Below are 23,505 nucleotides of genomic sequence, written 5' to 3'. Positions count from 1 at the left end.
AACAAAAGAGCAGCAAGCTTTATAGCCTTTACTTGAATTATATTTGTTGTGGATAATTAACCTTACTTGTCACACGTTAAAACTCTGCTTTCGTCGCCTACGTTTGAGTTCAAAATAGCAGATTTGTTATTGTCTTACTATAGTTTAGCAAGGAAGCAAAAACGATGCATCGCCCGGTTGCAGCCGCATGAAAAGATGTAAACATTGAACAGGTGGTCATTTGTTTAGCATACACACACCCACTGTAGGCTTAACGTGACGGCTGTGTTTAGCCTCAGGTCGCGACAGATTTCATATTATCTACAATTTAACAACATATTCACAGCCCAATTTAGAGGGGGGACGGGATAGACACGTTTCCAGTGCTAACCCAGTTGAGCTTTCTGACAGGCTAGCTTGCTCCATCACTAGATGCTAACTTAGCAGTAGCCCCAATATGAAACATGTCTCACCACTTCACACGGTGCTCCCACACTCCGGACGGTGCTCGCATAATACTGCTATGCCGCGCGGTCAAGATGAGTGCTGACAAGTCCCGTCTGGAGAGACACAAAGGCGAGAAACCCTGCCACTGAAACTAGCGTAGTGTATCCAAACACTGGCAGCTCTGGCTCTGCTGCTGCACTTAAGGACATCACTTCCGCACCGAGAGGGCAGCGGGAAGGAAGCCGACGAGCGCGATTCGTAATTCGTCATGGGGGCAATATAAACCTGCCTGCTGCTGTAGGGCCTTGTGGGAGAGGTTAACGTTTAAGTACGTTTATCTCAAGTATCTCTAGCCCCAGTGTGTGCATGATAATCATTTTTGAGACGTCTAAAATGATGATAACATTCGAGACCCACATTCGAGACCCAGATTCAATTGTCTGTTTAATTTTATTTTTTTTTTAAACAGTTTTATTAGTTTTTCACAGATTAAGAAGACAAATACAACACGTAACCCACAACAACACGAAAACAGACCATCCATCCAGACATTGACAAAAATAATTGACTAAATAAATTTTAAAAAGACACTGTTTGATGTCTGTTTAATTTTCAAAAATAACACAAGCCACAATTGTAACACCTCAGCAAGGTTATTACAGTGTACTAAAAATAATGTAGACTAAACACTAAAACTACGTTCACACTGCAAACCGTAGTGCTTAATTCAGTTTTTGTTTTTCTAGATCCGATTTTTCATTGTAGCTGTTTACATTGTCGTTTAAAATGTGGTCCATATCAGACTTCAGCGTGAATTGGTCATGGCACTGATGTGGCTCACATGCCCATAAGAACAACAAGACATCACACACAGCACGCTGTGAACATGAAAGTGAACAAGGAGAAGAAGTCTATAATAAACATGGAGGCCACTGATGCGACCATTTATGGTTTCATTTTTAAGTTATTGTGCACTGACTCTGAGCAGAAGAAGACGCAAGTCAACATTTTTTATTAAATATTTTGTTAAGTTTATTAAGTAGCCTATTTTTATACAAAATGGGCAAGGGCAGTAGGTGAATGAGACAAAGGGCTTCATCAGTCTCTAAATATGGCAATTCTCAGTGTCCATGTGCAATTTCAGAGTGATTGGGCAACACATTGAGAGTGACATCTAGAGTGACATAAAAGTTGCACTGAAATTTGATAAGGGTCGCATGGCTGTTCAGACTGAGGTTGCATTTCAAAAAATCAGATCTGTATCTGATTATCCACACATGAAAGTGGACCAAATCTGATTTGAAAAGATCAGATTATTTGTGATTTGCGTTGTTCACACTGTCATTTAAACATTCACACCTGGGTCACATAGGGGGGAAAAAATCAGAAAAACATAACACATAGAGTTACACTGCAGAAAGGCTTGCCTGTAAAGGTGATTTTTAGTAGATGCTTAAAACAATCCAAAGACTTAGCAAATTTGAAGATTGTTCCAGAGGGTATAGGCAAAAACAGCAAATGCACAATCACCTTTTGTTTTAAAGGTCCAGTGTGTAGAATTTATGGGCATCCATTGGCAGAAATTAAATATAATCATGTTTTTATTATTGTATAATCACCTGAAAATAAGAATTGTTGTGTTTTCTTTAAATCTTTCTTGAAATATGCTTTTTGTATCTGCATACCAGGCAGAGTGTGTCTACAGTTGCCCAGAGTGGACAAATCAAACACTGGCTCTAGATAAGACAATCACTGTTTCATGTCAGCCACCACAGTTTGTGCCAAATGTGTTGGAGAATTACGGTTGCCTAAATCCTACACACTGGACCTTTTACGAGTTCAATGCTCACAACCATGCAGTGACTCTTTTCTAAGTATGTAAGATGGAACCCCAGGACATAATCTGCAAATTAATTCAAGTCATTTTTTATTTTTATATAGCCCAATATCTCAAATAACAAATTTGCCTCAAGGGGCAAACAATTGTTTCTTATTACATAACACAAAGGCTGCATATACAGAGCTGTCATTGTCGCTGTGCGTATACAATGTGAGTTTCTGTTCTGTATTGAATAAAAATAATTAAAAGCAGCATTATTAACGACTTCTTATGAACTATTAATATCCACTATATTACTTTCCTGTTAATTTAAGCTTATTTGTCCTCTCCCTGTCTCTCTTCCTCTCTCTCCTCCTCTCTCTCTCTCTCTCTCTCTCACACACACACACACACACACACACACACACACACACAAAGCATATGGGCGTGAATCTGCAGCCACCCGCTCCTCCAGGCTGAACGGCAACTCCCGAAATAGCAAAGCGAAAAAATGGCTGAAGCAGTTTCTCCAATAACTCGACAAGTAACTAAAGAAAATCAGGAAGTTTGGATCCCTTCTGTCGATTATCGCCTTGAAGACGTCGAAGACTGTTTAATTTACGACCGACAAGGAGTCTCTGCTCCCTTCAAGAAATTATATCAAGACAGGAAATCAGTCATAATTTTCGTGCGGGTAGGGAAAAAAACTTTGTTTGGCTTAACCTTGCTGCTGACTCATAGGCTCCAGTGCCTGGAGTAAAATCATGAGAGGCTCGAGCTAAGTAGATCAAGCCTCAAAAAGGCATCACAAATACATCCGTGATCACAGTAGGCAACAGGTGAGCATCAGCTTTGCTGGAAAGATGCCCCAACAGCTTCCCATGCTATGATGGCAATGGAGGAATGGAGAGATCATGTCCTTAGGTGAAGACAGAGGGCTAAACGGTGCAAGATGAGAGTTTTATAAAGTGATATCTTGTATTATTGTTGCCTTTTAATGTTCTATATACCGTGTGTCCCTGCAGAATTTCTTGTGCTACAGCTGTAAAGAATATGTGGAAGATTTGAGCAAAATACCTAAAGAAGCACTAGAGGTAAGCCCTGATCAGTGTTGGGGGAGTAACTACTTACATGTAACTAGTTACAGTTATCAATGTGCATAATAAATGTTATTGTAATCAGTTACTGAAAAAAATGCAATGAAAAGATACTAATCAAAGTGTTGGTGATTACAAAGGGGATACATATGAAAACAAATCTTTTCAGTGAAGTTTTTGTTGAAGATAATATTCATTATGTTTCTTTGCATCTTTTTGCAATGCAGGAATGCCCTCTTTTGGTATATTTTTGACAATGTTTGTCAGCAACATTTATGCACTTAAGTTTTTAGGTCTTTTCAGCTTTATTGCCCTGTTTAAATACATTTGTTAGAAAAGTAACCAAAAAGAAATCCAATGTAACAAGTAACATTACTTTGATGACACAGTTAAAATAGTTATGTAACTTGGTACATTTTAACAGGGTAACTAATAATCTATGACCTATTACATTTCAAAAATAACCTTCCCAACACTGCTCCTGACCCACAACTATGAATGCATTTTAAAGTTGTTGCAAATTTGGCATGCAAATCAGTGATAATGTGCCAGTGATATTTTGGATAATTAGCCTGTGAATCTAAGTAATAAATTCTAAAAACTGTTGCAGGATGCCGACATTAGGCTGGTTGTGATTGGTCAGTCTGCTCATCGTCACATAGAGGTAATGAATTATGTGATTCTTATGCATGACATCAGTTTGCCACCCCTGTTCCTATCATGCTGATTTAGTTTTCAATCGTAGCCATTCTGCTCATTGACGGGGTATCCTTATGACATTTATGTGGATCCGGAGAGGTGCATTTATCGAAAGCTTGGGATGAAGAGAGAGGAGAAATTTACAGACTCAGGTAAGGGACTGTGCTGAATTCATCATAGGGAAACTCCCTGGAGATACAAAATTTTTCCTTAGCCTCCATGATCCTCCCTACTTCATTAATAACTATATTTCAGTGTTTCTGGCTATGGTGAATGTTGTGATTTGGGGGATTTGGGGAAGAAAGCATATCTTTCAAACCCACTTGCAGCTTTTTGGGGTTCTTAGAATATTTAGAAATAAAAAATAATTACAAAACATGACCATTTAAAATTGAATGTCCCGCCCTGAAACCAAATCTAAAAACATAATTCCTTCCCCAGTGCATAAAAAATACTTTGAAGTGCCTTCCTGTTTTGCATCACTCCCTCCCCTTTCATAAATACTGACCAGTGCATAGTTCATTAACAGTTTATTGGCATAAACTTAGCATATTAGGAGATGGTAATTAATGAAGTATTGCATTTGTGTTTGCATGTTTATGTAGCCAACCCCAGTCCCCATGTGAAGTCTGGTATGTTTATGGGACAAATGAAGAGTATCTGGAGGGCCATGACCAGCCCTGTGTTTGACTTCCAAGGGGACCTACACCAGCAAGGTGGAGCCATTATTGTAGGACCAGGTAATCCTTCTTCCTCTCTCTATGTGTTTTCCTGCATCTCTTCTCAATCTTTTTTTCTGTCTCTGCCTCCACTGTGTTATTCGCGTGTTATGATACTCTTTCCTACCCTGACTTTGTCTTTCTGCAGGTGCTCACGTTCATTTTTCCCATTTTGACATGAACCGCCTGGACCACATGCCCATTAACTGGCTCCTGCAGCTCGCCGGAGTTCAACAGACTCTGGACTTCAGCAATAAGCCAAAGACCATCCATGTGTAGCAAGCTATACGCCTGAAGTTGTGCTTCCCTCCACATCACTATTATTATCGCACATGCAAGGATTTAGGTTACACATGTTGCTTGTTTACATTACCACTGTGCACTGACAAATTGCTACAAAAAGAGTTGGGGCAACATCATTCTAAAATATTTGTGTCCCAGTATAGTTCATTGTTTATCATGTCTGTAGGCTACTGGTTAGCCACTTGAGTGCCTTGTCAAAATCTTGGATAGGTCTAAAACATACAGTCTATGTTGAGTCTGAAAGTTCATTATTGATCTTGTAAACAGTAGTTTGACAAAAACAGAATCTTAATTCAAGATCTCTTTACTAGCTTTTTCCAGAGCTTCCAATCACATCTCATGAGCTGCTGATGTTGAAAACTCTCTCCGTTCTGGTTTGTGCACCCAATTATGAACCTTTTGGAGCATTTGGACCAAAAATAAATAGCTCCAGAACCCAAAAAGTTAGTTTCCAGTTGTAACAAATACTATTCAGGTTTTCCTTGATCTCAAATGCAAACTGTGAAGAAATCAGTGGGCATGTCATATTCTACAGATTGGAAAGAGAGGATGTAAAGCAACCATGGAGAAGTCAAATGAAAAATTGTCTTCTTATTCTTATTATTAATAGATTGTAATAGACTTGCTACCATGGTTTCTTCCATTGTGCATGGTGCAACGCCTTCTGATGATGACGTATCCATGATTACACTGGTTCGGCTCAATACTGGTGGAAACATGGTCTGGTTCTCTAGATAGCACCAAGGCTCTAGGAATCCTGAACAGAACCAGATCAAGCACCACAGACAAACTGGTAAAAAAAAAGTGGTGTAATTGAACTCAGCAAATTCATTCTTCCAAAGAAGATCATGAGATGTGGTGAAAATCTTTGGAAAAAACTGGTTGGTTGTCCTTGAGGTCAGATCAGTTTTGTCAAAATACAGTTTGATGTGAAAGGATGAGTTATGTGTTGTGGAGTGTGTAAGAGGGCAATGAATGCATTACTGTTTCATTTTCTACCTTTTCTATCAGCTATGTATTAAGTTGTGTAATTCTGTTGTCATACCTGTGTTAAGATGGTTAATATTTATGAACACTTAATAACAATAGAGTGCCCCTAGGATGATGTTTTTCTTTAGGTTAACCCAAACGCTATCTTTACCCTGGTTCCCTCATCAAAAAGCCTATGGGATTTTTCCATTTGATTTTGGATCATTGTGGCAAATAAGCTGTGGCAAAAAAACATTAATAATACTGGCAGGTTTTGCTCAGTAAGATAACCTCCACAAATCTACACTACTTTCAGGATTTTTGAAGCCTGTAATCAACAGAGGTAAAAAGCTATTCTTACGCTATAACAAACTACACTACAGTCGCATCGCCACCACAACAAGGCTTTACAAGGCATGATGACCTTCTGTAGTCTGATTTACCCGTTGTTGGCAACTGCCTTTTTAAAGACACGTAAAAGCTTCAAAGTTTGCGAGGGGGGTATTTACTAAGAGTTTTAGATTGTAGAACAAAATCTGAAATTCTCTTTAGCTTGTGTTAACAGACCTTATTTCAGGCTTCTAACCAAAAACTCATTCAAAAAAAACATTGACTTTGAGACGAGGTAACCAGAAGGACTGAAATGCAAACTTATTTCCAGGTTTTAAGTCTCATTGCTAGGGTTCTCTATTGGTGCACCAATGTCAGTGACTGACCTTTTGTCTTCTTTTTATACCCACTTTTATCATATCCACAGTGTTTATTAAACTGCAAGTAAAGTTCAATTGCTATTTCTTGGCTGCATTTGTCTTGTATCACCCAGTTGTATTCTGTAGCCTAATGCATGGTCATTGCACAGTCACATCCAGATGGGATAGCATCTATAGGACTACATTCCCCACGTTTATCTATACAGCTGTTGCAGAATAACAATGGAGGTGGGCGCTGGACATCTAATCCTGATACGTCACATGCAGGGGATTCAGAAAGCAGAAACCTGCCCCTGCTCTTAGACGTCACCACCACCACCGGAGAGGCTGGAGCGGCCAACGACACCTCGGATGACACATACACAGCACACACGCAGCTCCAGATCACCAGCAGCGCAGGAGCAAGACCATGCCATAATAACACCACAGCAGCAAAACGGGGACACGCCGCCGCACTGCGAAGCGAAGGAGGTGTGTTGCAGCTGCTCAGGAATGTCCACCGTGCAGCCCTGAAGACAACATGAAACGCAAGAGCGAGAGGAGACGAGCTGAGTCGAAGAAAAAGCGCTGTGCAGCTCACAACAGCTCAGAGGCGGAGCCTAACTCTGATATTTACACTGAGATAACAGGTAAGAAGAAGGGCTGCAGGATGAACCCAGTCAACTTTCAGCCTAGTTGGCAAATATGAGGAGACGCACACGGCAGACTAGACTGCGCATGCACAGCATTGCGTTTTTAAATGTGCAGGGTGTGTGAAAGTCTGGTTTTTGCAGCTTTTGACCTAATATGGCGACACCAGTCCGTCCCTTTTAAGTCAATGCAGTGTGTTTGCATCGAGTATGTGCACAAAATACACACTATCAGCAGCGCATTTTTCCCCTGGTGTTTAATTTAGTGCAATAAATTAAAGTATAACTTAGGTTTATCTGCTCTATCTTGTTTTTGGACTGTGTATGGTGATGGGACCGTGTATTAATGTCATAGTTGACCACTGTCAGTGTAAATTTTCCTATCGTTCATGGCGTTTTCTGCTTCTTGAACATCCTTGCGCAGCTCAAATCTGTGAGAGAGAGAGAGAGGGAGAGGGAGAGAGAGAGAGAGAGAGGGAGGGAGGGAGGTTCCTCCAAGTGTAAATCACGAATCTGATTGGCTGAGAGATCGCCCTAGCAACCGCTTGGGCACCGTTCCCGGGGCCTATCAAGTGTCTAATGTGGAGAACTTTAAACTGAAACAGGCAGGGCAGAGCGTAAATGACAGACCGTTCGTCCAATCACGTAGCGTCTTGCGTCTCTCTCAACCAATAGCGTGCCGGGGGATAGCGAAGGGGCGGAGATAATTTTTTAGCAGAGTGCGCACTTGCACTCGAAACTCTCCTTCCCTCGACTTCTCCTCCCATCGACTGGTAACTTTCTAGTCTCCGAGAGTTAGATTTTACTCTAAACATTTTTTTTAGAACGCTATATTTTTAAAATTCCGCTCTAAACGTACTTTTTAACCGGCGTGCACACCATCAGTGTACGTTTTACTCAGTTATGCGCAAGTCCTAGTGAAGGAAAATCAACCTTGTACGTTTCTCTGCAAAACAGTCATGTTCAAAACTGTGGGCAAGATGACCGCGGACGATGTTTCCTCAAGATGCATTGAGTTTATTAAGGGTAAGTTACTATAAAACACTAAAAAAAAAAAGTAGCTGTAAACAAAGAGGATCTGGCTTTGGAGAAATGAGAGACAACAGAAGTTTGTATGCATAACAAAAGCAAGTAACTGCCTCTTTATGATGTCGCCCTACCCCCAACTCCCTCCTCCAGATCAACTGTATTTCGCCATACTGAAGCAAAAGATCAAGAGCACAGCTGAGCGACACTGTTTCTGCATAGATGAAGAGCTGGCATATGAGAAGTAAGTTATCGTCCCGTCTTTGCAATTTGGACGAACTTTGTTTGCTTTTATTGCATGTTTTATGTGCTCCGCCACTTACCTTTGCACCACTTTGAGTGCAATAAAAGGCATTTTAAATGCCCACACCTTATGTTATCATTGCAGCCATCTAAAAGATATTTTCCAGACTACTTGTGTTGTGTGCAGATTTGTTCAAAACTAATTCAAAATGCAGTGATTCTTGCTGTTATTGCAGAAGTTGTTATAGTGTAGTTATTACACATATTTGGATTTAAAAAAAAACAACAACATAAAAATCGTTTTAGCTCAATCTTCACACCACTATTGCAAAGAAATAAATTAATTAATTTGTAGAGTATTTTTTGGTGCGCTGCTTTTGATAAAAAGAAAATGACCATTTTTAATGTTGGCCAAAATCCAAATAATCACACCAACATTAAAAATGAAAGGCTAATAAAAAAAATAAACTAACTTTTTTTAAGAGCACGGCTGTTTAAATGGGCTGTTGTTAGACTGGCGTCAGGGAGAGGACGTAACCGACCTTTCAGAGCCCTTTTTGTGCCGCTGGTACAAAAAGGACCTCTTGTCTTTGCAGCTTTTTGTCCCGTTCTGAGTGACCCACTCTGGCATCAAATGTTTCCAAATTTAGTCTTTACTCTGTCAGTGTTTTTACTCTTTCAGTCTGAGGTAGCTGATTCTATCTAGTGAAACTTCCCCAGAGATGTAGCTGGCTGCATAAATAGCCAGTGACACTCTTCTTCTTCTGCGTCTCTTACAGCTTCTATGCAGACTTTGGTCCCCTTAACCTGGCCATGTTTTATCGCTTCTGCTGCAAGCTGACAAAGAAGCTCAAGGTAAAGTAAACCGTTAATTGTACTTCCTGATAGAGAAAATGGGAGGCAAGACCCAGGTCAATCAATATCTATTTATACCAGCAGTGGGTAGTCTAAATAAAGTAGGGTTGTAGTTTTTTACACACCATTCAGTGAAACAACTTTAAACATTTAAATTTGTAGCCCTAATATTCCTGGTTTGTGTATTTGTCGAGGCTGTTTGCGTTTGGTAAGTCGTGATTTTTAAGGATGTCAGACACAGATTTAGCTAAAGTTTGGACACAGATGATTCCGCCTCTCTCCAGCTCTAGTACATAATTGTCTTATGTAATTATGCCCAAACTGTTTTTAAGCTTAAAATTATGTGAATTGGCATTTACCCCACCAACTATGTAGAAAGTCATTATTTAACTTAAGAGTTAAAGACCTCGTCCATCCTTATTTAAGTTTTTGTTCAGCCACGGTGTGGTACTGCAATATCTATGTTTAATACCATTTATTTAGCTCTCATTAATAAATATTTTTGTCACATTTCACTTCATACTATTGTTGTCAATGTCTTTGCACAGTCCATTACGCTCTCAAGGAAGAAGATCATATTTTACACCTGTGGAGATCAGAAGAAACAAGCCAACGCTGCCTACCTGATCGGCTCATATGCAGTAAGTGGTGTACAAACACACATGTTATTACACACATGTCTTGCTTGTGAAATAATATCATTGAGTAATAAAAGAGGCATTAGCTGATTGTACAAATCTATTTAAAGGTAATGAATCTAAACATGACGCCAGAGGAGGCATACAGTCTGCTGGTGTCAAGGAACTCAACATATATTCCATTCAGGTAACAGGTCACTATTTCTGTTTGAGTGTGTAACTAAGTGTTGCTGCAGCTTGGGCTGGACAATATGTGCTTTCAGTATCCACATGGTCATAAGCAATACTCAATGCAGTCATGCAATAAAGTATTTTGATTTTTGAAGACTATTTTCAAAGACAAAAAAGTGAGTTTATACGTTTAAAAAACCACCATCACTCTCAGAGCAGACTGATCTGTTTAGCAAAGTTAACCAGTTTAAAACAAGCTAACAAGCATCAGGTTTGGATTTTGCATCTAAAAAAAAAATCTTAAAAATCTTATTTTTTTAAAAAAACAAAACAACAATAAACAAGAACTTTTAGAATAAATTGGTTATGCAAGATTGTTGCAACTGCTGTTTGGAAATAGTTTGATTGTTAATTGTCTCTATATACTGTAACTCATCAATTTATCCAACTTAAACAATATTTCAGAGTATTCCCTCAAAAACCCCAAAGATAATGTTAATTTTCTGTTGTAAACTGAAGACCCAGGAGGCTCAAAGGAGCCTCGTGCTCTGTTAATATTACTATGACTATAAAATGGTGAAATATGATAAAACTGTTAAAAGAATTTCCAGAACAAAACATTCAGAGAGCATTTTACAGCAGGATATGTTGTGAGGATGATGTGTTGTGTTGTCTTATTATGTTGTGCTGGTTAAGACTTTTAGTGTGTTTTATGTTTCAGAGATGCTTCGTTTGGAACCTGCATGTACAATTTGGACATCCTCGACTGCCTTCGGGGTGTTCACAAGGTACGTCTTTTTAGGATTTGTTTATTTTTCTCTCCTGCTGTGTAATGCTCCTAATGAAATTAACTCTCTCAACCGTCTCCCAGGCTCTGCAGTACGGCTGGCTCGACTTCTCCAACTTTGATGTGGAAGAATATGAGCACTATGAGAGGGCAGAAAACGGAGACTTAAACTGGATTATTCCAGGAAAGTTCCTTGCGTTCAGCGGGCCTCATCCGAAAAGCAAAATAGAGAATGGTAAGTGAAAGTTAAGCGTCTAATGTCTGACGTCATTTTAAGAACCTCCCGTAGACTCACGCAGTTTTTTTTCTCTCACCACAGGGTACCCTTTGCACGCTCCTGAGGCCTACATCCCATACTTCAGAAATCACAACATCACCACTATCATCAGGCTCAACAAGAAGATGTATGACGCCCGGCGTTTCACGGAGTCTGGCTTTGAGCACCACGATCTGTTCTTTGTGGACGGGAGTACACCAAACGACTCCATCGTCAGGAAGTTCCTAAACATCTGCGAGAATGCAGAAGGAGCCATTGCGGTCCACTGCAAAGGTGAGACTTCTACCCCACATTTACACTGCTAGAAACTTTCTCAATAGGTCAAACTATTCTGGCTGATTGTGGTTGGTGCATATTTTAATGCTATACTTTTTTTTTTTTTTTAGCTGGTCTTGGGAGGACAGGCACTCTGATTGCCTGTTATATGATGAAACATTACTGCCTGAGCGCTGCAGAGGCCATCGCCTGGATACGGATTTGCCGACCAGGGTCCATCATTGGACCTCAGCAGAACTTCATTGAAGAGTAGGCGTTTACTGAAGCGGGATTTCAAAAAAGCCATAGATTTTTTTGAAGTGGGGTTTTATAGGGTGCGTATCCATAATCAGTGCACCACAGACAGTAGATGTCTGTCGACACAACAGTATGAAGAAGTGGTGAGTACCACCGTGGAAGCGAGACAATGTACTGCTGCGGAGAGGGTCAGCAACAAAACGTATTTTGGCCACCTCAAAAAAAGTCCCACATTAAACAAAGTCAATAACAGTGAATGCAATATTGAGTGTTTTATCACTGCTTTAAATTGCTGTCAGATTGCCCTCTCCGACAGGGAACTGAAGCAGTTAACGTAAAGTTATGCTCTCATCAAAGCCACCAGATTACTGACAAAAACAGTACTGGTGCTGGTCTACCATTGCCTCCATCAGTTAGTTAGTTCGTGTTATAATGTGACTTCTGCGGTTACCAGGGTTAGTTTGAATGAACCAAAGTCACAAAACGACCAGCATCTGCTGTAGGTAATTCACTGACTGTGGTTACGTATTTCATATAACCCCACTTCAAAAAGTCCCAACCATCCCTTTAATAATAAACATCCATGACTGAATAACAAAACTTAAGAAAATAACATGCTGAGGTATTATTTATACAGCGTTTGACAGACAGAAACTGATCTGTCTCATCAGGTCTGTGTGGGTCTGGTGTGAACACATTTGATTGACAGTTCTGGCAGAGTAAACAGTCATTGCAATAACTGCCTTTACATATGAGGTCTAATGTTGCTAAACTCTTAACTGTTGCGAACAAATGTGTAATAATTTCCCATCTGACACATGCCCACTTTAGTCCAGTGAGAATCTGCTGAGAAATGTTAATCATAATTATGGTGGAGGTGGTTTGGCAGGAAAAGTGAGTTTATCTTACCGTTTGTTGACGTTTTCTTCATCAGGAAGCAGAACAGCCTGTGGGCAGAGGGGGATGTTTTCCGGGAGAAGATGCTAAATGAACGAGAGAACGGAAAGATGGCTGTAACCAGGATCCTGTCTGGTGTGGATGACATAACAATCAACGGGAGCAACAAGAACAGGACAACCAAGAAAGAAGAAATGGACCTGGTGAGTTTTGAGAGTCGTTCTTGCCACGTTTTCAGGATGCAGATTTGCTGCATGATTCTTGAAACTACTTTCGTAAGCAGAAATATTTTAATGAACCACAAGGACGTGTCTATTAATAGCTTTTTCTGTTTCACAGTATAATGATGATGAGGAGAGAAATGGCCTCACACAGGGCGACAAACTGCGAGCCCTGAAGAGCAAGAGGCAGGCCAGATCGTCCTCGGGTTCACTATCGTAAGTACCGAGGCAGCCTGCGATTCTCATCACGCATCACGCCGACGTGTTGTAGTTCTGTAGAATAAGACCGCTTCTCCTCGTCAGTCTCTTGGATCATTACAAGTATACAGAAGTGTTTTTCAAATCATAAGTAACTTATGATTTGAAAAGTTACGATTTCATAATAACCAGGAAGTGACCTTGTAGGATTTTTTTGTTACATTTGTCATTTCATTTGATGAGCTTTCTCTTTCAGCGTTTATTCAGGGTGGTCAGCTGTCACGGTTAATCTGTTAGGTCCTTTACCCCTTCCACGGCAATTTCATCCTAATATTGTAATTTATCTTTAAATAAAACAAGCAGTATCACTTTAATATTTCAATAACTTTTTTTCCCTCTTTTGGTTCTTTTAATTAAATGCCATCACATGCTGATCAAGTGTAACAAAGCCATCCCATTTTCATCGATAATCAGCGAGTGATGAAGATAAGTTAAGTCAAGGAAGTGCGCAGGTCAAATATTAAGACACAGAGTCAGTCATAAAGCTGTTTGGAGGACTGATTGAGGAGTTATCTGATACACAATCTTCCAGAAAAAAATTTGTTGAGGTCTGGATTTAGAAAGGCACAAAAGATGTGGCATATACAGAGATACTCTATGATTTAGTTTTTCTGCAGGATTGGTCATATGATTTTGGTTTTTTTTTTCAGTTGAAAGTTTTAAAGTAAATCTCAGAGTTGAGAGAAACGAAGTATTAAGTCCAAATCAATACAAGGCTTCTGAGCTTCTTAGTAATAATTTCATAATGTCCTTGAGGCTAATTTTCATTAGCATTTATTAATTTAAAAAAAATCACTGGTACCACCCTCTGCAGGCATATTAAAAGATATATGTAAATGTCCACAGCACTTCATACCAAAGCTCTATGCTTTAAAATGATCTAATCAGTATTGTACAGAATTAAAAGTTAATAATGAAAAAATGAGCCATTTGATTTAAATTCCAAGATTAAAAAACATTCATGCATCAAAAGTGATGCAGGAAGGAACAGAAGTAGAGAAAGACAAACATGTAAGAAATGTAAGGGATAGTTCACACCAAAATCAAAAATCCACATTTTTCTGAGCTGTAGTTCTGTTTATCAGTCTTTTGGTGTTGTCTGTTTCGGTGTGAGTTGTAGAGTGTTGGGAGATATCGGCCGTAGAGATGTCTGCCTTCTCTTGAATATGATGGAACACAAGCACCAAAACATACATCTAAAAAACTCATCAGTAATGTCTCTTACCAGAAATCATGACCCAGTTACTCATATAATCCACAGACCTTGTTGTGAGCAGTTTCATTGGGGAAATATTTTCTTTCATCCGAACAACGCCCAACTACACGGAAAGATGCATGCATTTACTGCTAGCTCACCTAGCATCACTGAGCTAGCTCAGCCGAGGAGAACGCAATGTATGTTTACATCAGAGCTTCTCCTCTGTGAGTAGATGCACGCTTCCTTCTTCAGGGTGATTCAGTCAGCGGATGTAGTTCGGCAGAAAGAAAATAGTTCCTACATATTCACAAAAATCTTGAGTAACTGGGTCATGATTTCTGGAAAAAAACATCACTGTTTGGTTTTTCAAATGTATTTTTTATGGTGCTTTGAGGACCACAAGCCGAGCGCCATCTAGTTTCAAGATATTCAAGAGAAGGCGTACATTTCTGTGACCGATATCTCCAACACTCAGCAACTCACACAAACAATCTAGATCGGTAAATAGCACTACAGATAATAGGAAAAATATGTAGTGTAGATTTGGGGGTGAACTGTTGCTTTAAACTCTACTAAAAATTCAGCTAAATTAAATTTGGTTGCTAATAAAAATCATTGTGACATGTTGTAAACTTTGTCATTTTGTATCTAGGGTGTTGGGGTTTTTTGAGGGACACACATGAGAGTTTGGGTGGACAACTGTAACACGTGACGAGCCAGCTCTACAGGAGCATGGCGCTCCAAAGGCACGTGCTAACGTGCTAACGCTAAGAACCCCTCTCTTCCCTGGAGTCCACATCATTTGTGCCCGTGTAAATCAAGCCGTGGAAGGTTGTGTGTCAGCATGGCTGAGGATGGTTGACTGGCCTCTGCCAATGTACCCATATGGCTTTGGCTTTTGTTGTCCCATGTCAGGCAGGTGGTAGTGTTCTGCTGCAGCCTCATGGGCACGGTGTGGCCGATGTGTTGCCTGCCGTTCAAAAGATAGCTGAGAGAGGCAGAGAAAGAGTGGGGGAGAGGAAAAACAGAGAGAGGATGTGAGGTTTTGTATGATGGAGGTAAGTGCACGTCACTTCCTTTTTTTAGCTGACATCCTCTTCCTGTAGAGATGGTTGCTATGCCAGTGAATGGTATGGCTGATTTTGAAGTTGTTTTTTTTTCTTTCTTTCTTTTCTGTCTTTCTTTGGATGGTGTGAAGTGGATATGCACTTGGTGGATGCATTACATTTACACGCCTTTCATTATCTGCCCCTCATAGACGCACTGAGCTGATCTGCTTTGATATCGAGGCTTATCTGAGATATCCTCTGAGTTACAGTAAAGCTCTCAAGTTGAGCCCGCTGTACTTGTTAGCAACAGCACCAATTATTCAACTAATCACAGTTTTACGCAAGATCTGGATTAGTTGAATTCATGTTCTAGTGCTTGGCTTGCACTACTGACTTGGCACATCTCAAGAAAAAAAGTAGCAAGGAAAAATGGGTCCTCGTTCTGATCTGCAGTAGGTACTTATTGTTTGGTGAAGTAGCTAACTCCTGCTCAACTATTTAAGCTGTAGGTATTTTTGGAATTTGCCAGCAGTGTTTTCATGTTAGAATGATTTTTGCCTGAGGCGTTCTTTGAGTTTAATTATCTGCTTTAAATAGCATTGTTGGGCTGGTAAATTCCTCCTGATCGTCATTCTAGCACAGAGGATTATAAAACATCATATGTGAGCTTCTGAGGAGGCAGCAGGATGAAAACGTGTTTTTGATCCGTTCTCAGGAGGTAGTCGAGGCAGAAGGGAGATTTTTTCGCACTTCAGGCCATATGCCTTATCAGTGTATGCGTTGCTACACAAACCTCTAACTTCCAGCTGAACTTCACCATCTGGCTCCACTGTTTGTTTTATTATGTAATACCGAAGTGCATGTCGAATTCCAGCGATGATTAGAACGACGATTTTATGAAAACGCTCTTTTCTGCCCTTTCATGCATGGCAACAGGCACGAAAACCCTTGGACATGCACGCATGGACATGCCTCTGTGTTTGATCTCTGTTTATGTCTAACATGTAATTAATGTTGGGCCGGGTTCATTGTCGATTGCCTGTTGTTTTTCCATTGCTTTTGTGACTGGATCAGTGTACACATACCATCTGAGCTTTGGATACTCCTTCAGGTTTCTGTCTCTGCCAGCTTCTTTTTAAATGGTCCGTTTTTGTGGAACAAATTCGATAATGGAGACTTGAATATTTTACCATTTCTAGACATGCTGTTAGTATTAGAGCTTGGCAGATATATTGGCAAAGTAATAGCTATCAAAATATATTTGGGCACAAATTGCTGTCCCTAAGTGTTTTTTATAGTCTGCATTTTTATTTTTATGAACACAAATGAAAATTCCAAGTTTTATTTACAATAAATTCTGGGTAGAAAATCCTGTCGTCACGTACATGACATCAAATGGTGCTGAACAAACTCGGCCTCAGTTAGTTTTCAGCCACCTAAAAAAAAGTCAAAGTATAAGTGTATGCTGTAGCTGATTCCGAGGAGGATTGAAGCCGTTATATCAAATCCATTAGAAACAGTAATTTAACTTAGCAGAACACTGAGTTGCTGGTCTACCACAGCACTGAATGGTTACTAAAGCGGTGCAAATATTAAAATATAGCATACACTTACCGATATTTACTTATTACAAGGCAAAAATATGTTTTGCTGTGACCTCATCCACTGTAGTACATTAACTTCCATGCTGGTACATTTAGTTTATAGATTATAATAAAGCAACGGTGGAAATGAAATAATCACAGCAGAGAGGTCAGGTAGGTCATACCAGTGTGTTTAACTATTCATCCTGAAACGTTACAGCTCTAGCTTAAAATGTGATTGCGCATTTCTCCGCGGTTGTAATCAACTGCAAGTTGTCTATCTGAAAGTGATTGTTAGTGTGATGTCACAGTGATTCGCTCTATAGTGAACGGATAGTCGAATATCCGTAAAGAACAGCCAAATCACATTAAACTGGCGTAACTCAGAGTCGGGTACAGCTCTTCAATTGATGTGTTTGTTCACCGCTGTTTCAATCTCTGTTCATGATGCAGAGGTTTCCTACCCATAAGTCATTGCAAACAAACATTGTGGTGTGGTCTATATACAGTATTAACTTTATTTGTTTGCTCTAAAATATTGTACTTGTTTTCATTTGTTTTTTTTTATTGTGATTTATATCTACTGTTAGTTTCAACTGTAAAAGAACCTGCTTGGTAATATATATCTGTCATAACTGCAAAATAACTAAGTTATCATAATTGTCCAAAATGTTTAAGTCTAAATGTGTAAAACTTGATTATCACTCAGTGTATTATTAGCTTTTTACTCTGAAATATCGACATCTTCCTTAAAATGTCCACATCGGTCATTTTCCAAGTTTAAAGCAAAGTGCTAACACATCAGAGCAAGTGAAGAACAAAAACTTGCTGACTGGCTCTGTTGGATGCAAGGCTCTTTGAAAGGTATTTCATCTAATCCAGTCCCAGTGGAAAAGCTGAACATCAGAGGCTTTGTGTCCTGCCCGGACGTCTCTTGTCTCTCCTTCCTTTTTTTCCCCTTTTTTCCGTTTGCTCTTGTTGTTGGATTTGTCCTCCTTTCAGATGGCTGGTAGCCATGCTGCTCTCCTCCCTGTGTAGCCTTGCCCTGTGGTGGATTGTGTATGGCTTCCCTTCTTCCATCCTGCATTTCTGTATAGACGGGTTAGGATTTCAATGAGTTCTGCCGCCCGTCAGCCCCCAAAAAACCTGTCCTGCCCCCCCTTCTGGAGCTCTAACTGAGAATGCTGTAAGTGAGCCCCCAGTCTTTTTTTAAACTCCCAACCCAAATCAGAAATTTGTTCCAAATCATCCTCTTGTTACTTTGTTCTTTCTGTAAGCACAGTACACTTAAAGAGAGCAGAGCCAGTTTTTAAAAATCACAAACATCAGAGGCTCCTGTCTTGTCATTGTCACCATTTCCTGTACATAATGATTTTGTCCTATTGTTTCCATCATCCTGTCATTTTGAGACATCATGCTTTGCTGGTTATTGTGCGGACTGGAGTGCCAACTGTTAAAATTAAACCCTGCCAGACAGTTACGCTTCTGAAAATAATAACTCTGTCAAACAGCAAATCAAGCCCCCTTTAAGTTGTTTAGTGCCACCCCCTGGCTTTTTTTGGTATTACTTGGCTTTACTAATCCAACCTGGCTGCTGAAGCTGCATATAATGATCTGTGCACAATTCTTAACACTATCAAGATTTTTAAAACCTTGCCCATCTCCATACAGTCTTCAACTCTGTCCTGTCACCTCTCTTCTCAGATCTCAGTATATAAAACGTAATCACATTTTCACTGTTGTGATTCTTGTGTTTTCACAGACAAGAGGAGAATAAGATTCACACCAGGTCATCGTCACAGTCCCTGAGGTAAGGTTTGCGGTGCGCCACAAGCAGGATACCTATGTTCTGTCACACAGCATGGCAGCTCAGACTGATGCCATTTGTCTGCTCTGCAGCAGGGTCATCTTACAGGCCAGTGTTCAGGGCTGTAAGGCCAGCGTCAACCCCTTGGCTCTGTCTGACCAATCAGACAGCAGGAAGAGGACCAGAACCTCACTGCCAGCCAACGGAGTAGGAGGAAGGTCAGTGGCTGCATTTGACACCCACCACTTATTTACTCAGTGATAGATCAGATGTATTATCTGAAAGGGCAGTTTTATTTAAACAGACAAACAGTCAGTAAGGCCTTCGTTGTCTTAAATTAATCTTTCAAAAATCTTAAAGATTCTAAGACATATGAAGTAGAATATTATGATTTTTTTGTCAGGTGCTGCATGGTAAAAAATTTAAAAAAAAACAACAACAAATAACTGGTTAAAAAATCACTAAATTTCTCTTGCATGTTTTTTTTCAACATTTTAAGTAGATCACCTGACTTTTTTACTTGACCGAAAAGGACATGGTTTATATAACATAAACATCTGGGTAAAGCAATTTATGTCTATGTTTCTTCCCTTCAGTTTAAGTTATTGTAAAATTGTTCTTTAATTTAATTGCCAGTAACATAAAAAATATATTAAAAAGTCCTAAATCTAACTGGCTTTGAGCTGTAGGAACCCTGCGTGGAAGTGTTAACACCCATCGTCTGGTTCCCCCTCAGATTAACACCGTCAGCTCTGTAGTTTTGGTGTTGGTGATACAGAAACATCATTTTAACAAAAGGGAAACACTTTGACAGACTTAAACAAAATACCTGCATGCGCACGATGCCCCTATTTTCACCCCCGCTACGAATTTAGATATCTCAGTGAGTCTGCATTGTAAATAATGACCTTGCTAGCCAGCCTGCTTGTTAGTAATTTTCTTTTTCTTTTGTTTTTTCAGTACGGTAAGCAAAGAACTTCATTAATGTCACTTATGTGTTCACTTACCCTACTTTAAAATATTATTTTTTAACTTTTGTGTGTTTTTCTTACAAGTTTGATCTTAATTTTAATTTAAAGCTTTTAACATTTAACTTGTTTATACCTGTAGACAACCTGTATTAGAAAATAGAACAATTAAAACTGGATGAGAGCAGTATTTTTAATGTCAACTCAAAGTCCACTTATTATATCCTTATTATTCTGTAAAGTTCAGCTTTATCTCAGTCTTCATCAACAAAGTGAGTTTGTTCATTTTTCCTGTAGGTGCCTGAAATGTTTATAATATGACCGATGGAGCCAAAAATCCTAGAAAAGGTTTAAAATGATCTTGAGTTCAGATCATTTTGTCAAAATTACAATTGTATTCTGACTTTTTAGCCCTCAGTGTGGACATGTGTTTTCCCTTCTTTAAATATGGCATATTTTCCATGTCTCATGATGCAGGACTGTGCTGTGTTGATGTGTTGAATATCTAATGCATTCAATTCTGCTTTAATATGTTTAATCTGAAGTTAACACAACTGACAAGCAACCAAGAGGCTATAGCCACTCGTGGATTCTCGTGGAGTAAATTAACAGCTCCCCTTCTCTCTGCCAGCTCCCTGTGCCACACCAGACTGGTCAGGTCCCTAGGAAACTTGCATGTAGTGGCTGGCGACAGGGACCCAATGTGTTGGGAGCCATGTGACAGCAGCCATAGAGACACAGCCAGTGCAGCAGACAACACAGGCACTCTCATCAACTTAAACATGGCACAGGTCCACATGCAGGCAAGCCACCTTAAATCCACTATGAGCCACAAACTTTTTTTTAACTTTTTTTTTTCAAATTGTCTCTATACTGTCCAAACAGGGAAAATCATATTTAAATGGTTTCTCCTCAGTGTTGGCAGACATAAGATGATTAGATCTCTGTTAAAGATAATATCATGGGTGCCTGTGTAGATTCAGCGGTGAATCTAAGCGATGCTCAACTCTCTCCCTCTTTCTCCTCCTAATGCTTATAATCACTTAATGTACTTAGGCTGAGGAACATCAACAAGGATTTAATGTTTTAAACAAAATCAAGTTGTGGATTATCCACAAATTCTTCCTAATCAGATGTTTTACGTAGTTAGAAATGAGTATGATTCAATTTAGATCTCACTTTTAACCACTTTGATCTAACAGTTTTAATGTCTCGACTTATGTCTGGCAGTTGGGAGAAAAATGGTGAGTGGTGTCATTATCTTATATGTACAGTTGATTTTTTTAATTTTATTTTTTATTTTATCATGGAGACTTTTGACTTAAGTCTATATTTGTTTGACAGCAGAAATCTTAAGATAACGGAGTGGAGTAAAGCCATTATGCAAGGCTTGTCAAAGAAATAAAGTATAACAAAACCAAGCAGATTTTTCAATTCAAATATACCAGGGAAGTCAGAGGTTTTAATTTTTAATATTTATTTATTATTGATAGTTCTAGGGATGTACCTGACTCAGAATTATGTCAGTCTAATAAAATTTTGTGTTCTATACGAATTTTTATTTATTTTTCCTACATAAAGTTTTAAAGTTTAAACAGGCTCAGTGAGACATTCAGTGATGGTGGCATTCACAAAATATAATGAACAAGAGGAAATGACACTAGATATCAAACAGAAGCTAGAGAGTGTGTCATATTGCACTATAAATTACCTCTGAGCGGGAAAGAGAAGATATTCCCATTGTGTCCACTGCTGTCTGTTTCAAAGAGCAGCACGAAAGTCAAGTGCACTCACTCCACTCCCAAAATTTAGGGACCAAAACAGCCTCGGAAGTACACTGCATAGCACACCAACTTTCAAAAAAAGACTGCTTGACTTGAAACAATCCAAGTTGTCTTTAGTGTCTCCCGTCTGATGGTCACAGCAGCCCTAGTCAAGTTAAGCTTTATTCATGCTAGGGTTAAGGATCATCCAACATGTTTTTTTCCAGCTAAACTGATTATCTGTAATCTCAAATTAAACCATGTTGGTGCAACTCAGCCCCGGTTCTTTTTTACTCAGCTGCTGCACTAACATTATATATAACCTGACATTGTGCAGGACTAACATTTAGTAAATCTGATCCCGCTTATTTACCACTGTCAGGTTGCCAAATGAAACCTGCCTGCCTCCGTTTCCCTGCTGCTTCTGTCAACAGCATTCCTTTCACGTTCTCCAAGAACATCACATTTCCTCCTACGACTGGCTATAGCTTCTCTGGACTCTGCTGCTGACTGTGTCTTCTGCCGCTGGCCTGTTATCTTTAACACTGTAATCGTGTCTGCAACCTTTACTGGTGCTGATCTACAATGTTTATTTCTCCTTTCTCTTTCCTTTTGCATTTCTTACATGCAACAGACGCAATGTCTCCAGAGGACGTAAAGCTCGCAGCTCTTTGCAATCAATTCGATTTTCCAGGCTATGGTATCTCTCTCTTCCGTTTCACTTATTGTAAAAAAATGTTTGATTCATGTGCAAAAACATTGATTGCATGAATGAAAAAAGCCAACTGAGAAATGTATTGCTAATCAATGAAATCTATCCATCAAGTAACGCTGAATTTGTGCTTTTCATTACAGTCACTCCATACCCAAAGCTAGAGCTCCTCTACTTCGGTGAGCCTGCAGATCTGGAAATCCTGAGATACTTTACATGAAATCCAACTTCTATACAGCTACACGACTCTTTCAGTAGATTTTGAAGTTTGAGGGGAAAGGTTGGAACAAACTTTAACCAACTTTATGTGATATGAAAATCATTTATAGATTGTTTGATTACATTTTATCCGTAATGCACTTTTGGTTTTTATATTTTTAACTAAACATCATGAAACATAGTTTTAATCATTGCCTGGTTGTTCTTACTTATTGAAGCATGCAGTAGCAAACTGTAGACTGGCATGTGAATCCCAGAAACATCCTCCAAAATGAGCACTGTGCAGCAGATGGTTTATAAGAGATTCTCATTCAGTCAAATGTGTACATGGATTTGGTTGAGAGTTTGCTATAAAAATCTGCTCTTGGCCGTCCATGTCTGCCTTGATGTAGTTAAAACATCAAGTCTATCACAAGTTACAGTACTGTGCTTGTTTGTACCTCCATTCTCAATATCTGGCCCGCCATTTACTTGTGAAGCTTTTCAGCTACTATATTTCAAGACTGTAAATATGTCAACATTTGATATACTCAGTTTGTATTTTTTAAATATTTTGTACTATGTTTAAATCATGCTATGAAATGTCCATGGTCCTGATGGGGCCCTGTCTAAAACTCATGTTCATAATCCATTTAAGACATTTGCTTGAAGCACATAGAATCAGACTTTTTAATAAAAATTACTCAAAATATGTCACTGGATGTTTGTCTTTGTACCATGTGCTTAATATACCACAATGCATTTAACAGTTTAAGTTCACAATTGTTTTCTCGCTGCAATAGCATGTGTATAGTTATGTTTTTTTTTTTAATTAATTAAGCCTTTGCTTTCATGCTAAGTCACAGCAACACTATTCTGCTCAGCTGAGGGCAGCTGCATCATTGCATACGAATGCAAAACACAACACAGGTCCATATACCATATCTTCTCACATTTTAGAAGAATTACA

General features: G+C 39.3%; 3 protein-coding genes across 11 annotated transcripts in view; 2 read left to right on the top strand and 1 right to left on the bottom strand.

Moving 5' to 3' along the window:
* Positions 1-640, bottom strand: part of fbxl17 (F-box and leucine-rich repeat protein 17) — a 282,885-nt gene extending 282,245 nt beyond the window's left edge. Inside the window, exon 1 of the mRNA XM_042487705.2 lies at positions 453-640. The gene's annotated coding sequence lies outside the window, so the exon portion shown is untranslated. The remainder of the gene's footprint in view (positions 1-452) is intronic.
* A 2,057-nt stretch (positions 641-2,697) lies between these two features.
* On the top strand, positions 2,698-6,823 carry prxl2c (peroxiredoxin like 2C). The gene is made up of 6 exons (XM_042488348.2): positions 2,698-2,939; positions 3,271-3,339; positions 3,953-4,006; positions 4,088-4,193; positions 4,647-4,781; positions 4,909-6,823. The coding sequence occupies exons 1-6, from the start codon at positions 2,757-2,759 to the stop codon at positions 5,037-5,039; spliced, it is 678 nt and encodes a 225-aa protein (XP_042344282.2). The 5' UTR covers positions 2,698-2,756; the 3' UTR covers positions 5,040-6,823.
* Positions 6,824-7,042: 219 nt separating this feature from the next.
* cdc14b (cell division cycle 14B) lies at positions 7,043-23,247 on the top strand. Of its 9 annotated transcripts, none has more exons than XM_088076622.1 (15): positions 7,043-7,371; positions 8,551-8,641; positions 9,420-9,495; positions 10,044-10,136; positions 10,244-10,320; positions 11,026-11,092; positions 11,176-11,326; positions 11,411-11,641; positions 11,755-11,893; positions 12,816-12,981; positions 13,118-13,215; positions 18,850-18,897; positions 18,990-19,112; positions 22,260-22,325; positions 22,481-23,247. In XM_088076622.1, the coding sequence occupies exons 1-15, from the start codon at positions 7,263-7,265 to the stop codon at positions 22,518-22,520; spliced, it is 1,575 nt and encodes a 524-aa protein (XP_087932748.1). In that variant the 5' UTR covers positions 7,043-7,262; the 3' UTR covers positions 22,521-23,247. The 9 variants fall into 9 exon arrangements, 8 of the variants coding, with proteins under 8 accessions (XP_087932748.1, XP_087932749.1, XP_042343732.1 ...); XM_042487794.2 differs by having other exon boundaries at positions 7,045-7,371; positions 18,987-19,112; XM_042487792.2 differs by lacking the exon at positions 22,260-22,325 and adding an exon at positions 20,494-20,665 and having other exon boundaries at positions 7,046-7,371.
* Positions 23,248-23,505: the final 258 nt, after the last annotated feature.

Source organism: Plectropomus leopardus, chromosome 4 (assembly GCF_026936395.1).
Source record: "Plectropomus leopardus strain MGB_pleo_1.0 chromosome 4, ASM2693639v1, whole genome shotgun sequence".
In the NCBI taxonomy this organism is placed as follows: Eukaryota; Metazoa; Chordata; class Actinopteri; order Perciformes; family Serranidae; genus Plectropomus; species Plectropomus leopardus.
The sequence above is the reverse complement of the archived record's forward strand: the minus strand, read 5'-3'. Positions and strand labels throughout refer to the sequence as shown.